This window comes from Plectropomus leopardus, chromosome 9, assembly GCF_008729295.1.
Source record: "Plectropomus leopardus isolate mb chromosome 9, YSFRI_Pleo_2.0, whole genome shotgun sequence".
Classification (NCBI taxonomy): domain Eukaryota; kingdom Metazoa; phylum Chordata; class Actinopteri; order Perciformes; family Serranidae; genus Plectropomus; species Plectropomus leopardus.
The window spans coordinates 4,806,096-4,823,114 of record NC_056471.1 but is presented as its reverse complement, the minus strand read 5'-3'; the positions used below and the strand labels follow the sequence as shown (position 1 = coordinate 4,823,114).

Sequence of the window (17,019 nt, the reverse complement as noted above, 5' to 3'; positions counted from 1 at the left end):
TTTTTGGACGTTTTTTTGAAGTGCTTTAAAATAATGTTTTTGGTCATTTTTTTTAAACATGCTTTATAATGAGTCTGCCTACAGGTGGGAGGTTAACCATCTGGTGACCTGGTGCAGCAAGAACAATTTAGAGCTTAATGCTCTGAAGACAGTGGAGTTGGTTGTGGATTTCAGAAGGATCGCTGCCGCCCCTGCCCCCATCACCCTCTGTGATTCCCCATTTTTCACTGTGGAGTCTTTCCGCCTCCTGGGGACCATCATCACCCAGGACGTCAAGTGGGAGCTGAATATCAGCGGACTTTTCGAGACCCTTCCCTCTGGCAAGAGGCTGCAGTCAGACTCAAGAACAGTTTCTTCCCCACTGCTGTCACCATCACGAACACTTCTATATTTTTTATCTTATGTCTTATACTATTTAAATGGAATATTTTTATTCTTCCTTTATGTTATGTTTTACACCAAAACACCAAGTGAAATTCCTTGTATATGTAAATGTATTTGGCAATAAAACCGGATCCTGACTCTTATTCTTTGGTGTTTTTCAACATACTATACTACAGCCCTTTGCTGCGTGTCAAACGTCATAGTATAGAATGTAGTTCAAAAACTGATTAAAATGTTATAGTATAGTATGTCGTTCAAAAAATCATAAAAACATCACAGTATAGCATGACCTTCAAAAACTGATTAAAACATCATACTATAGTATGTCGTTAAAAAAATGATAAAAATGTCATAGTATAGTGTGTTGTTCAAAAAATGATTAAAACGTCATGTCGTTCCAAAAATTAGGAAAACATATTATAGTATGTTGTTCAAAAAATAATAAAAACATCATAGCATAGCATGTCGTTCAAAAATTGATTAAAATGTCATAATATAGCAATTTGTTCAAAAAATGATAAAAATGTTTTAGTATAGTATGTTGTTCAAAAAAATGAAGAAAATGTCAGTCTGTCATTCAAAAAATCTTAAAAATGTCATAGTAAAGTATGTCGTTAAAAAATTTATTAAAAACTCATAGTATAGCATGTTGATGGCTGTGGGATCAAAAGCTGCAGTTTGAATGGGTTTCGATGGCGCATTTTTTGAACTTAACAGTATGAATTTAACAAATTTGTTTACACAGTGTATTTTAGACATTGTAGGAGCTGAACTGGAAATTCCTAAATTAACCACAATCTCGCCAAAATTTATGCCATATGCATGAACACAGCTAAAATGATAAAAAAAAGTATGAGTATGGTGCCAAACAGTCTCTAAGGGTTAATAAGCATGAAGCACTGAGGCAAAGTATGGCTGAGGCTGACAGACGTCATAAAAACTGAAAAACTGAAGTGCAGGACAGATTAAAGTAAAACAAGTCATACAGTACATCAAGTCATTAAATAGTATGTTGAAAAATTAGTCATAGTATAGCATGTTGAAAATATTTTAAAAAGTCAAAGTTTAGCATGTCATGAAAATGAAGTCGTACGTCCTAAAAAATTTTAAAATCACAGTATGTCATAAAAAAGACAGTATAGTATGTTGACAAAAAGTCATAGTATGGCATGAAAAGGAAAACGTCAGTAGTGTGTCATAAAAATAAAATAAAAAATATAGTATGGTATGTCAAAAAAATTAAAGAAGTCATTGTATAATATGACATGAAAAGAAAATACCATAACATATCTTCAAATTATAAAATGGTCACATAAAAATATTCTTTAAAAGTCATTGTATGGTATGTTATGAAAATTAAGTCATCCTTAACTATGTCATAATTATACACAGTGTAATCTAAACGCCTAAAAGCCTGGAAAACCACAGCATGCACTGATTCGATTATAAAACCAGCGTCACATTTCATTTTTTTATTAGAAAAGACAGCAACTCTGTACCCTCCATGCTCACCCTGTAATAGAACTCCCCTCCCAAAAAAAATCAGTTCAACACATTGCCTTGTTACTCCCTTCACATGTAGAGCAGCCTGGATCACTATCAGGCAGGCGTGTAAGCAACAATCACATTACACAGAGCAGTTTATGGCAAAAAACAAAACTTCCTTCTAGAGAGGAATGACACGGCTGGGCTCAAACTGAACGTACTGGTGTGTTGCATCTCAGCTCCTCCTCCTGTAATCTGTCCAAAAATGAGACAGAAACTCATCCTCCTCATCGTCCATTGTGCAATTTCAACATCCAGACTCGCCTATTTCTAGAGTCGAAAATACTTTCAGTCAGCTGTTTTAGATGAATGCTACTAAAGAGGACGTAAAAGATGGAGTTTGTCACAGATCAAGGCCTTACATTCTTTTACAGCAAATCAACCGAAGCTTGACCTCATCCTCACACAGACATTAAATATATTTAAATCCTGTATTACCACCCTTTAATCACTGTCACTGCTGCCCACTGTTACAGTCAGGAGACAGCAGGAGAAATGGGATCATAATTCCTTAGAGCGCTGCAGATGCTTTTTTTTTTTTACAGATTTCAAAATTAAGAGATGAACTGAAATCTACTTCATTACAGAAATTCTGCATAAGTTTCTTTAGAGTGAACTCAGGACAACTGAGAAGTGGCAAGTTTCTGATATAAAAACTACAACATTTCAACTTCCCACCTCCAAATCGTTATGAACACACTGTTAAAATAACTAGAATGCATGTCTCGTAGATCACCGTACAATATTACATGATGAAGACAGAAAGGCTGTCTTCTATACCGACGCTTACACTGATCGGAGCTGTGAGCGAGCTGAAGTGCTGCAGATGACGGAGCCAAAGAACATGAAACCTACGTGATGTCTTAGACAAAAAAAAAGAACCTTTACTAACTCAGAATGTAAATTAACAGCTTTGTAAAAATAAACATACATGACATTGTTTTGACACAATTAAATTACAGACAGGATATCATAGGACATGGAGGAGCATACAATGACATTTATCTTTCCACTAGAGAATTTTACTGCCAAAACACAGTAGAATAATATATTATGGTGAGAATGACTAAGATTCGGCTCGTCACTCAAGACTGCCACCCTCCCCACCCAGTCCGCCGCCGAGCTAGACAGTCCTCTGTTGTCATGGAAACCCAGTGACACACAAGTGCAAAGGTTTACTACTGCTGGCCTTCTTTCTTCTCTCCCTCTGATGAGCTCGAGCTGCTGCTGCTGCTGCTGCTGTCGCGTTCTGCTGCCATCTGCAGGAAGGAGGGAGTGTTGCAGCTCAGTAACATAAATGTTTTCATTTTAATGTCATTTAACTTTGTTGAATTGAAAATTACACTGCAGCTGACTTTTCCTAAAAATTATATGTTTTTTCATATGTTAATACAAATTGCACAAAAAAGAGCAAACAAGACTTGGAAAATGTTCTTAAAAAGTACAATAATTCTGTAACATTACTGTAAGTAAATATGATGATTATGTACATTGTTTTGCCGAAATGTTTTTTCCGTCATCATCTCTAACTGTGTCACATTCGGACAGAGTGAATGTGCGCTCCTACCTTCTTGTAGGCCATTTCAAAGAGTTTAAGTGATGCCTGCTGCAGGTTGGTGGCCGCCTGTTTGATGTTGTCTCCTGTTTCTGCGTCCTTGTTGGCCAGAAGATCTCTGACCTTCGAGATCTCCTCTTTCAGCTTGGTGCACTGCGAGTGGACAGATCGCAGGGGGAACATGAATGAATGAGTGAAGCGAAGTGAACAAAGTGGAGGACTGCCCAAAATCACAACAGCATCATCATCATCATCATAGTACAAATATTTTTAGACAGCTAGATAACAGTTACAGCATCTCAAAAATCAATCCATCCATGACCCAAGCCTTCCCAGCTAGCAGGGCACGTTCACACAACACTGGCTAACGTTACCTACAAGTTGCAATGTTTTGAAGAAAACATTTTAATTTTATGTTCAAAGAACGTTTTAAGGATGTTTATCATTTTGAATAATGTTCCTGTAAGGTTAAATGCTGACTAAGACGGAGAGTTATAACTGCAACATTCTGAGGATATTTTGGTGATGTTGAGAGGTGACGGATTATAGAATTTTGTTTTATAAAACGTTCACACAACGTTAAATGAGAACAAAGAAAGAACATTATCAAAGACACATTCAGAACATGTTATTGAGGCCAGAGACTACAGACTTATGAAAATGTAATGTAAAAAAAAAAACAAAAACGACAACTAACATTTTAACATTAATGACGTTTATAGATAATGTTACCCTAATTTTAAGAAGAACATTCTGGGAACTAAAGGAATTCTTACAGCTGAACACTGAAACACTGCATTTGATTGTGTTGTACCATTCTCAGAATGTTTTTAGAACAAAAAATGCTAGCTGAGTTAGTACAACTGGGAATGTCGATTAACTGCAAGTATTACAACCAGCCAACTCAAAGCACAAACGGAGTATACTAAAAACATGGAGTTTTACCTCGTCAGCAGGAAGCTGGTCCTTGAACTCCTCCATCTTGGACTCTGTGTCGTGGACGATGCCCTCGGCCATGTTGACGGCCTCCACACGGTCCTACGCACAATGAAATGAGGGTTAGAGAGCGACATCAGCACGGGTTTACAGTAAACAGGCTCACCAGAAATATGTAGAAAATGTAGTAAATCAACTGAAGTCTGCACTTTTTAAAGCACATCGACTCATTCTGATGGTGTTAATTCACTTGACTGTCTGCAGTCTTTACCTTTCTCCTCCTGTCCTCCTCTGCGTACCTCTCAGCATTCTTGATCATGTTCTCGATGTCATCTTTACTGAGTCCTCCTGATGACTGGATGACAACTGAGGAGAGCGCAGAGCGACGAGAGGACGGTTAGACACTGAACACAGCACAGTGATATTTATTTTAAACCGATTTCATTAATAAAGCTTTGACCTTTGAATGAGGTATTCCAGGTATTCAGCGTTTACTGGAAAAAAATATGGTAAATGGACTATACTTGTATAGCACTTTTCTAGTCTTATTGACCACTCAAAGCGCTTTAACACTCCATTTCACATTCACCCATTCACACACACATTCACACACACATTCACACACACATTCACACACACATTCACACACTGGTGGCCGAAGCTATTATACAAGGTGCCACCTGCTACTCAGTAATCATTCACACACACTCACACTCTGATGACACAGCATCAGGAGCAATTTGGGGTTCAGTATCTTGCCCAAGGATACTTTGACATGTTGTCCAGAGGAGCTGGGGATTGAACCGCTGACCTTCTGATTACAGGACGACCCACTCTACCTCTGAGCCACAGCCTCCACAAATATTGTTGACAAGCTTATTAACTTTTCTAAAGACATCACAGACACTGTTCAGTCTTAGGTGGTTGTAGTTACAATAATAAACGTACGCACTGACAATTCATTTATTGTTGTAAAGGCAACAAGCATGCTCGGACTAGGGAACTAGGGATGTTAAAAATTAATTGATGATTGATTGAGAATTTAATTGAACATGTGAAATTTAATCAATTAATCAATAGGCTATGAAAAGCTGTCAAAGTATATGCAATATGCTGCTGTGAACTTTGATTGAGGAAAAAATACATTTGGCCTTGTTTTAAATAAGCAATATTTTTTCGATGGTTAATTTTACCAATAATTGATTAAGGAAAGAGCTTAATTGAGACCCGAGAAGGAAGTGCTGCAAAAACAAGGGATGACTGTAAGTGGTGGAACATAGTTTTGAGGTACTTTTTAGAGGAACCATGAGTTATGTAAGGTATACTGTGATTAGTCCAGACATATGTGTTTGTTAATTGTTCAGACACATGAGCCAAAGCAGCACCCAAAAAACCTGTTATATAAACAAACAACATACAACACAAGAAAGAAAGGGCTCATAACAATAAAGGATAAATGGACCAACAATAAAGTCCAGGCTTTACTGAACATTAAGCAACGTTTTGAAGGTGTGTGGTGCCCAGTGGGCAGTCCCTCACAGGGAGTCCTCAGAACTTGTGTTCAGGGATGATGAGATGAGAGTGCTTGTTAATGGATCAGATAGAGACATTTATCAGTTATTTGCCTGCGTTTACTTTCAGCTGTAATACACTTTTTGCACACTGGGTGGCAGTAACCTGTACTGAGACTGCATTTATGCTGGTGGAGTTGTAGCAGTCAGGTGTAATGCATCCCAGGGGAAGAATACTGTTTTTTTTTTTTTTTTGGGCAACAGCATCTGTAGGTAGTATGGCAGCACCTTAAAGTGCAGTTAGGCTATTTAGCAGTAGGGTTGATGATAATACCTTGATGTGAATAAAAGCTGTAAACCAACTGCAACAAAATTAACATAAGATATTAAGATTTTTAAAAAAAAAAAGGTATTAATGGTTGGATGAAGCAAAATCAGAGATGTGAGCATTTTTAATGATTTTTTAATGTCTTTTGGTTGAGTGTTGTAACTGTATGTAATACTGATACTATTTTTACTGTAACTGTATGTTGTAATTCTATATGATCTTGATGTAAATGTTTAGCTTTTTGTCTTTTTACTTTAATTATTAATATATGCACACTATTGTATTTAACCTTGATTATCATGTCTTTTTCTTTACTAAAAGCCTAACTAAGGACAGGAGTTGGAAACTAGCAATAACTGTAATCTCGATATGTGAAACATCAGTTACTACAGCCTGTTTGTGACAGGTGGAAGTTAACTGTTAATTTGCATTGTCCCTATCAAATAAACTATATGAATATAATTTTTTTTTTAAAATAAAAATGACAAAGAGAAAAGGGAAACACTTGTGGATGTTTTGGTTTATGAGCTACAGCTGATGCCGTTTGCCCACGCCAATTAAAGGGGTAGTACACCCATTTTCAAAATTCATACATGTTATTCCTATAGTCCAAGGTCAAAAATAATAGTAAAACATGAAAATCTCTCTCTCAAATCCAAAAGCTAGAGCCCTAAAAGTCAGTGTTGTAATATCAAAGGGTTTGGAGCTGTTCCATTCAAAATGAATGATGAAAGATGCTCTAGATGACACAGAATGTGAGAGTATGAGAACATTTTTGTATCAGAACTGAGAACACTTCTATAGCATAAAGATCATTTGGTTATAATAAAGAAAACAAACATTCTGTGGGTCCACAAAATACACTGATGCTGTGATGAACGCCAACACCAACTCCTACTGCCATTATTATGAGTAATGCCTCCACTATTAATATACACGTGACTGTTATCGCCACTTACAATATTTGCATGTAACGTCACATGCTATCATAAATTGCATTGATTATTTAATGTTTATCACTATTATGTATGTTATTGTTAGCATCATTGCGATGCATCTCTCCTCCTCTCTCCCTCTCTTTCTCTTCTCTCTCTCTCTCTCTTATATATGTCATTTTGTCGTCTATTGTAATTTAATTGTTTCTTAAGACATCTATTGCACGTCTGTCCGTCCTGGAAGAGGGATCCCTCCTCAGTCGCTCTTCCTGAGGTTTCTACCATTTTTACCCGTTACAGAGTTTTTTGGGGGAGTTTTTCCTTAAATGATGTGAGGGTCTACGGACAGATTGATGTCGTATGCTGTAAAGCCCTCTGAGGCAAACAGATTTGTGATAATAGGCTTTATAAATAAAATTGAAAAACTGAAATGAAAATCAGGCTCGCATTCATTGTCTCCATTGTTGACCCTAAACATTTGAGGCTTCTCTGGTTCCTGGCTGTGAGAGAGAGCAGCTCATGTTCACAAATATTAATCAAACTTTCCTGAAACATGAAAATAATATTTTGGAATTCATAATTTAGGCGTTGTTCCCCTTTAAGTTTGCCGATGGCTGAATGAGTGACACTTACTCTGCTGTTCTCGGCCAGTTCCCTTGTCCTTGGCGGAGACGTGGACAATGCCGTTGGCGTCGATGTCGAAGGTGACCTCAATCTGAGGAACACCGCGGGGGGCGGGGGGGATTCCCACCAGAGTGAACTGACCCAGCACCTTGTTGTCTGCTGCCATCTCTCTCTCCCCCTGACACACCTTGATCTCCACCTGAGTCTGTCCATCAGCTGCTGTGGAGAACACCTGCAGGGGAGCAGAGACAGATACTTTAGTTTATGCTTCACACCTGTCAACAGCTTTTACAAAAAGTACAAACAAACAAAAGAATAGCTCAGTATAAAGCAGTCATTCTGGTCCGGATCAGTCCTCACACCCTGCACTGCTGATTTCAGTACCTGGCTCTTCTTGGTGGGGATTGTGGTGTTCCTGTTGATGAGTTTGGTGAAGACTCCTCCCAGGGTCTCAATACCCAGAGACAGTGGTGTCACATCCAGCAGCAGCACATCAGTGACATCGCCAGCCAAAACGCCACCCTGGATGGCTGCTCCTATGGCAACAGCCTCATCAGGGTTGACGGACTTGCTGGGAGCACGGCCGAACAGGTCCTGAACCGTTTGCTGAACCTGCACAGACAAACACTGACTGTTACTCTTGTGGAGTCATAGTAGCAGTAGTTATACTTCAAACAGTAATAGCAATTAACATTTGTACAAAAAAAAATCTAAATAAAAGTTTACAAAGTGCCATACATAGAGTATACACTTCAAAGAATGGTTAACCAGAATTACTTCAATTAAATTCCAGTTTGTCTTGTGTGTCACAATTGTACATTCCTGCAGGCATATGATGAAAACATGAATACAAATGTCCAGTGGTTGAAATCAACCATATGTTATTGGAACCATTACCTAACAGAGCTCAACTCAAAACTCTTGGGTGGAAACTGCAGGCTCAAGGGTCAATCTGCATTGTGTACCTTGGGCATACGGGACATGCCTCCGACCAGCAGCACCTCTCCAATGTCTCCCTTGGACACCTCGGCGTCCTGCATGGCCTTCTGGCAGGGAGCCACTGTGCGTCGGATCAGGTCAGCCACGATGCTTTCAAACTGAGCGCGGGTCAGCTTCATGTTGAGATGTTTGGGGCCAGAGGCATCCATGGTCAGGTAGGGAAGGTTGATGTCAGTCTGGAGGAGGGAATAAAGAGGTGATTACATTCAGTTTCAGCACTCAAGAGTTGGAACAAAATGTCTGAGACGATCACTGATGACAATCAGAAATTAACAGTTCAGTTTTCTTTCCTGTTGACTGCATCAAGACAAAACTAATCCTCATCTTGGGTTTCAATGGTTCAAAATATCTTGTAGTCCCTGTTGTAAACAAATTATTCATAATCTATCAATACTAAAAATGAATCCCTCCTTCCTTTGATAAATAGTTGCATAAAACATCAGCCTCAACATCTTAAAGCTATAATTACTGCCATGCAGTATTATGCCTCTGCGCACGCATCATGCACGCACGCATTTTAATTTGAGGAAACTCCCTCAAAACCTTCCTCAGATCTTGCATTCAAATGGACGAGATGGACGACCACCTAAATCTAATCAGCTCATCCTTCAGATTAAGTGAAGTAATGTGAAGGCCATGGATATCACCAGCAGGTAGGCATAAAAATTTGTACCGGCCTTGTCATAATTGAGTAAAGCCATTATAAAGGTACGGAAGTTTGTCTGGCCTTATACTAGGTCTGCCCTGCGGTCAGCATCAGGACAGTCCACTCTCACTGGGCCGAGTCCTGCAGCAGCTCAGCAGCAGCAGACTCTAAAACAGAACCTGCTGCTGTCAAGTACAACACAGGACCTTCTCTACCAGCACTGTAACACTGAGCCAGACACACACACAGTCTGGACAGCTGACTGAGAGCTGGACTGTGGGTTCAAGGCTAAAGATGATCTTAAATGAGAGACAGTGAAGAATACACAGACTGCCAGCCAGAAGGTTGTAATGACTTCTGATAGAGCTGAGTTTGGGCTTTGATCCCTGTTTTCTATCTGAACTAAATTTGAGTCCAGGATGGTCACAAATGTGTATTTTGACTTGACACCTGTTGTTTCAGTGAGGCGGGTGTTCTTTTTACCTGCAGTGAAGAGGACAGCTCACACTTAGCCTTCTCAGCTGCCTCTCGGACTCTCTGTAGTGCCATGTTGTCTTTCATCAGGTCCACACCAGACTGAAGACACAAAAACCGTAACACACGTTAAAATCCTGAAAAACAGGTGAGAGGCTTTTCCTAAGATGGTGACTACATATTTTTTTCCTTTACCTCTCTCTTGAACTCCTTGACTATGTGTTTGAGGAGGTGCTGGTCAAAGTCCTCTCCCCCCAGGAAAGTGTCGCCATTAGTGGACTTCACCTCAAAAACGCCTTTCTGGATCTCCAGGACTGAGATATCAAACGTACCTCCACCCAGATCATACACAGCAATACTGCAAAGCAACAAAAGGCAGTTTAATGACACAGGAGAAAAACACACTCAGGAAAATATATGAATATGCTCTGTGTTTTGTTGTCTCTTTGCGTTTCATTAAGAACTGAAGCTCCTGACAGTGGTAGTGGGGGTTCTTCTCTACTCACATTCTATCCTGGGTTTTGTCCAGGCCGTAGGCCAGAGCAGCAGCTGTTGGCTCGTTGATCACACGCAGGACGTTCAGACCAGCGATCTGACCAGCATCTTTGGTAGCCTGAAGACATCACACATAAGAATGTTGTGAGGTGCTGACCAGCAAATTTTTGTCTGCACTTCTAGAAAACTCTAGAGGAATTTCTAAAGCAAACAGGACTGATCAGAAGTGGCAACGTGCACTTTTCTTACAATGCAAGTTCTCTCCTACATAAAGAGCTCTGCTAACCAGCACCAGGGAAACAGAAAGTAAATGTAGGAACAGTTCAACTAAAGAAGATATTACCCTAGTAATTCCAAGATTTGGGAAATCCAAAATTTCACTGCCTGATTTAAACAAAATCTCATTCTTTTTAGCTGATATGACAAAGATCAGTTTACATGATCATATCATTTAAACCAGGAAAGGCATGCTGAATTTGTTTGGATTTACACTTAGGTGTTTGGAAATTTCATGCCAACTTTGTGTGTCTGCACTTTTAAGGCAGAAGTTCTCAGAGCTCTGTCCACAGTCCCTATGCGTGAGTATCAGCATAAAACCTACGATAGCAGAAGTGTGCTGTTACACTGCTTTGCCTTTCTGTATAAAAGACTATGGTGTGTGTGTGTGTGTGTGTGTGTGTGTGTGGCTGTGTTTGGTTGTGGGGTGGGGTGTGCAGCAGAGTTGTTGCGCCTTCGAGCTGTAATGGGAGGTAGTAACAGCGCCGAAATGTTTGAATCAACAGGACAGCTGGCCTGACGGGACCATGGGTACCACAGATATGACTTTTTGACAGTGTGTTATATGTGCGACCAACTGCAGGAGATGTTTTAAAAAACGCTGTTAGCAGTTAGCGGCTAACTCAATGAAGAAGAAAATAGTGTGTGTGTGTGTGTGTGTGTGTGTGTGTGTGTGTGTACCTGTCTCTGAGCATCATTGAAGTAGGCTGGTACAGTGACCACTGCGTTCTTCACTTTGGTTCCCAGATAGCTCTCTACAACAAAAACGTTCAGTCGTTACCAAACCAGTGCTCACATGAGGATGATGTGAATGTCAAAGACACTATGTTAATATTCAGAGCAGTTTCAGTCATACCTGCGGTCTCCTTCATCTTAATCAGGACAAACGCTCCAGCCTGGCTGGGAGAGTACATTTTCCCATGAGCCTCCACCCAAGCATCACCGTTGGATGCACGCACAATCTTGTAGGGGACGTTCTTCCTGTTAACATGAAAAAAACCCCAAACACATTTATCTTAGTCTGACGGCTCATGATAATTCATTTTGTCTCTCTAATATTTTCTAAATGCTTTTTGTCAGTTATCAGAGGCATTGTTTCAGCAGTTTGTATCCAAACTGAGATTACAAACAACAACAAAAAAGAGCCCTGTAGAAAATCTGTGCACAATGTTTCCAGCTGCTGGTGAACAGTTTTTTCTTTTAGTAATTATTTTTCAAATGAGTACGTGCAATAATCAAAAATGTTTTACACACAACCAAAGATGCACTCACAGGTCTTTCTGGACCTCGGCGTCGTCATAGCGGCGACCAATCAGTCTCTTGGTGGCGTACAATGTGTTCTGAGGGTTGGTGACGGCCTGGCGTTTGGCGGGCATGCCCACCAGACGCTCCCCCTCTGCTGTGAACGCGATGACTGAAGGAGTTGTCCGGGCTCCCTCTGCGTTCTCCAACACCTGAGACGCAAACAGAAATCCTTTAGTTATGAGACTTCACAATGGGGGCAAATTGTGTGTCAAACTACTACTCTTTACTACTCTGGTTTGGTAAAGTAGTAGTGTAGTATTTTGGTTACTACCTCCCCCTGCCAGCCAAAATGTAAATGACGTCACTTTAATCGATAAAGAAATCCCCTTGTTTCAGTTCCCGATTTCCATGAAAATAAACTGTAAATGAGATAAGACTAGATAAGAATCTAACTATATAAGAAAGCCCTAAGGTTAAAAAAAAGATCATATCAAGAACTTGTTTGACTTGTGTAAACTAAGTCTTCAAACTTTGCAGTTTGCCATAAGACTCAATTTTCCTAAGCAAATATGGTGAATTACGTAATTCAGTTACACTGACAAGGATTTTTAGACGCAGCAAACAAATATAACAGAAAGACACTAACAGAAATAAACAGAGGTGGCCTAACTGTAGGCGGCACACATTAACTCTTGACTAATGAGTCAGGAACATTAAGGAGGAGGTCTGGAGGACATGAAGAGAAACTGGACCTCCTGGTCAGTTAATTAGAGCTCTCACACTCAGAGTCGCTGCTTGTTGTCACGGGAAACATCACTTTGGAAACCTATCCTTTGACTCTTTACTTGCCTAAGACAGACTGATTAAGTTTTTATATCTAAAGATTTTTTTTTTTATTGGCAAAGAGAAACATCAAGGCATCATAAAAAGTCAAGCCTCAGTAGTTACACCATCTACAAATACAGTTATCAATAGGTAAGATTCAAAGGAATTCACGTGGCGTCAGGATGTAGGGCTGTCAACTGACAAAAAAATAAAATATTTCAATTAAAAAAAAAACAACATAAATAAAAAAAAATCAATTATTCCTTATGCCATTTTGTCCAGAAAATAGCAGTCCAATAAAGTTGATTTTTATACAGGTGAGGTAATATTTAGCACAGTAATATTGCTTTTCTCCACAATTAAATGTTTTTCTTTCTCCAATGTAATTATTAAATTTAGAATATTAGTTGACAGGCCTATCAGGTAGTAAATGTACAGGGCAACCTTCATCCAACACCCACCACAAATCAGGACCAAGAAAAAACAAGAAAAACCCATGTCATAGAAGGCACTAATTGTTTTTTGCACACATCAAATGCCAGATGTGGTCACTGTTAGAGGTCCCAAATATGCTGTTTGGAAAGTAGATTATAGAAATAAATATTTAACAGGAATCAACAGTCAGCTTCACTCTCTTTACTGCAACTCTAAAGTATCATTCATTCTCGTCAAAGAGCCTTATTTGATCAGTCAAGATTGAGGATTAAACAAACTTTTTTTCAAGCCTGAAATTAATCTTAAATGTATTATGTTTATTTTCTCTCTCTTTCCAATAACACAAACTAATACTAATTTTAGACATTGTTTACAACATGCTAGTTGATGCTGGCACTCATGAATTTGGATAAATGATTTTCAACCAAAACCATGAATGTAACTGTCACCCCTCCCAGATCTGTATGTTATAAGTAAATGAGTCACTGTAATAAGCATTTGAATCTAAAATAAAGACTACAAGGCAGAAAGTGGCGTGTGTCTGGTTGAGGCCACTAATCAGATGTGAAGCTACATCTGAAGGCCAGAGATTCCACACTACACTGGAGTCACGTTTACAAGGTCATCACAAGTAAACTTCAATTCAGCAAAACTATTCAACCATCAGACTGCTGAATGAGTACACTGGCCCCCTAAATGGTCACCTAACTTTCAATTATAACATGCTAAACTGTCAAAGACGAAAACCTCAAGTCTACATAGGATATTATCTGTGACAGATGTGTGTTCATCCTCACCTTGGCCTGTTTCCCGTCCATGACTGCGACACACGAGTTGGTGGTTCCCAGGTCGATGCCAATGACTGCACCCTTGATGGCCTCAGACCTATAACGCAGATGACATACAAAGATATCGTTATTATTAGTATTTTTCGTTATTGTCATTTAAGAGTAATCATTTTTTACTGGAAAAATGATATTTTCTTCACAAGATATTTTTTAGGACACTTTAAGCTATCGTAGATTTTGTGCTGATACTCACGCATAGTCCCTCCTGGACAGAGCTCTGAGAGCATCTGGTTGGAAGCCGCCACTCCAGCATGACTGTGTATAAATCACAAAACACAGCAGTTATTAAGTAGTCTTTAAGCAGTGACTTAAAGCACCATGAATGATATCAGTTTTATAATTTTTATACCTATCACAAAGAATACTGCAGCATTTAACATCATATTGCAGTAAAGGGGGTTCAATTTAAGACCTTCATCAGTACAGCCGGGTACACTAGAAACAGGGTTCATTATTCTTAAGGCAAGTTAAAATTAATTAACACTGTAAGACTTTTTCATTCAGATTGAAATTTAAGACCATTTGTACATTTTTTTGGGTGTGTTGACTCTGCATTTTGGATTCTGTTGCCTTGATTACCATCATGCTGAGTTTGATAAACTTTTTGCATAAACTACACCAAGGCTTGTTTACATTGCATTGTATTGTATTGCATTGCATTCAGTTATGATGTAAAATCTTGGTTAAATAGCCAGTTTTCATTGAATTTGCACCTCTCCTTGTCATCCAGAGTACGGTGACAGCGAGCTAGCAGACAGTGGGTCTTCTGAGTGTCCCAGCCCAAAATAAAATAAAAGTTTTTTCACTCTCCTGATCTGCTTGTCATTATTGCGAGAGGCATTCAGTAAATTATTTTAGAAAAACAGATGTTGTCAATCATTTTGTGATGTTACACTGCAACATCAGAAAAAAGTAAATAGTTTAATCCTTTTTTAGAGATCTTAATATTTTTAAGAATTTTAAGAGGTTGACTTTAGATGTTTTAATACCATTAAGACCTTATTCTAGGATAAATAAGTTCAATGCCTTTTAAGACTTTTTATGGATCGGCAGGAACTCTGCATTAAGTATCAAAATTGAAAAATATGGTAACAGACCACAAACAACATAAACATGCCACACACCTTTAGGTGTGAAAATGTTGAAAGGAAGCTGACAAACTGACAAAAGTCTATTAACTCGTATAAGAAAGTCTAACATGATAAACTTCTGTTATTAGGTAGCCCGACAAATATTAGAAACCATCAAGAATTTTGACTTTATTAGGAACAACATGTGTTGCAGCATGTTGGGGGTGGGGACACCTCACTGAAGGTCACTGCTCACTTCAGTCTGAGACCCAGTGAGACATTTACTAACAAAACATGCTTAATCACATCTAGTTAATAAAACACTAATATCGTTATCAATTTCACATTCTGTAAGGTGCGTAGTTAAACCAGACACGTGACAGGTAAAACGTCAAATGAAGCTGTTAGCTTAGCATCAAACACCTGGTATCACCCCCGCACTGTAGGTGTCAGCTCATAGATTGTTAGCAACAATGAACAAACAGTGGAAACGTTGTTTAACGGAGCATCACTTTATATTAGTATTAATTCTACCCGACAAACAGCACAGATAGCTTCCAAGTAGCTAACTTAGCTACATATGACATCCTGGTTGTCACGATTAAGTAAGACGGCCTCTAGCTAACACTGTTAGCATGCTAAGCTAGCCGGCTGCTAATTAAATCTTCTGACATTAGTGAATATTAACGGTGTATAAATACAGTTAACTAGTTTGTTTGTAACTCACCTTCTTAATCAGAGTGGACACATTTCTTGCGCAGTTCCTTGTCTGGAGAGTCCTTGAAACGCTTTTGGCGACACTCAACATTTTGGCAGCTCGGCTAACAGGCTAACTTTGACTAAATTTAATTTAAAAAAGTCCGCAACGTCAAATGTCGACACAGACTCTGTGAAGTGTGAACAGCTGATAGAAGCTAAAAGCTGCAGTCTCTCCGGGTGTCTTAGGCTTCCAGGTGCTGGGTGCAGGACAGAGCTGGAGCTTTGCTCGTCTTTGAACCGCAAATTAAATGAACTGCGAAGCGTCTTCTAGAATTATCCAACACATGTTGCACCTACGGTTGCACCATGCACCGCTGAAGGACCCCTAAATGGGCTGTGCATTCACTGCCTGTATGTTTTTTTAACAGTTAGGAAAATATTTTAGACTTGTGCATTTGATGAAGACGAAAATGTTATTCATAGCATAATAAACATAACATTATAAATGTTTTAGATGTAAAAACTAAACAAATTTGTGCTACTTTTGTCTTTTTGTGATCATGAACAGAAAAGGACAGTTACACGCAGTGGGCATGTGAAGGTCATGATGTAACGAGGGGTACACGGCTGTGTCACGTGTGTTACATCAGGGATGCTGAATGAATGAACATACCTGCTCATGAATTACTATTACTGATGTTTATACTGAAGCGTGCATGTAAACAACACAGGGATAACTTATATCTAAACAGAGAGGGGACACTGGGGGGCAACTGTAAACTGGATACATTGGGTTTAGAAACAATAAGCTTTCCACACAGTGTCATGATACTGGAACTATGCTAATTTTGCCAACCAAGTACATCACATGAAATAGTAAAAGTTGTATTGTAGAGGAGAATATAGCGTAAAACTTAAAATATTAGCCTAGTTTCAACTAGACGGCCAGTCCCTTTAACAAGCCCAGTGTGGCCACACATTATGATAAATAAAGGCCTGTATCAATTAGAGGCCAGGTTACCATGCAGTTCATTTTTACAGAGGTTATTCAGATGTTCAAAACCGGGTTGGTGGCTACCTGCTGGAGATAACATGAGCTGGCTGTTTAGATCACGCATACGAATATAAATGCTTAGATGTGTGTGCTTTTTGTAACTTGTAACTTTTTACTCATTCTTGTTCATTTTTG

The 17,019-nt window shown here is 39.0% G+C and overlaps 1 protein-coding gene and 1 non-coding gene across 2 annotated transcripts; both read right to left on the bottom strand.

Moving 5' to 3' along the window:
* Positions 1 to 1,841: 1,841 nt before the first annotated feature.
* hspa9 (heat shock protein 9) lies at positions 1,842 to 16,165 on the bottom strand. Its single transcript, XM_042493020.1, has 16 exons — positions 15,859 to 16,165; positions 14,255 to 14,316; positions 14,011 to 14,098; positions 11,981 to 12,162; positions 11,565 to 11,689; positions 11,390 to 11,463; positions 10,444 to 10,550; positions 10,133 to 10,295; positions 9,947 to 10,039; positions 8,784 to 8,993; positions 8,203 to 8,430; positions 7,828 to 8,050; positions 4,692 to 4,786; positions 4,430 to 4,522; positions 3,497 to 3,637; positions 1,842 to 3,188 (listed from the first exon to the last, which is right to left on the bottom strand). Exons 1-16 carry the CDS (start codon positions 15,937 to 15,939, stop codon positions 3,108 to 3,110), a joined length of 2,046 nt encoding a protein of 681 aa, XP_042348954.1. The 5' UTR covers positions 15,940 to 16,165; the 3' UTR covers positions 1,842 to 3,107.
* Positions 9,535 to 9,737, bottom strand: LOC121948579. Its single transcript, XR_006106168.1, has one exon. It is a non-coding gene; the product is annotated as a small nucleolar RNA SNORA74 (small nucleolar RNA).
* Positions 16,166 to 17,019: the final 854 nt, after the last annotated feature.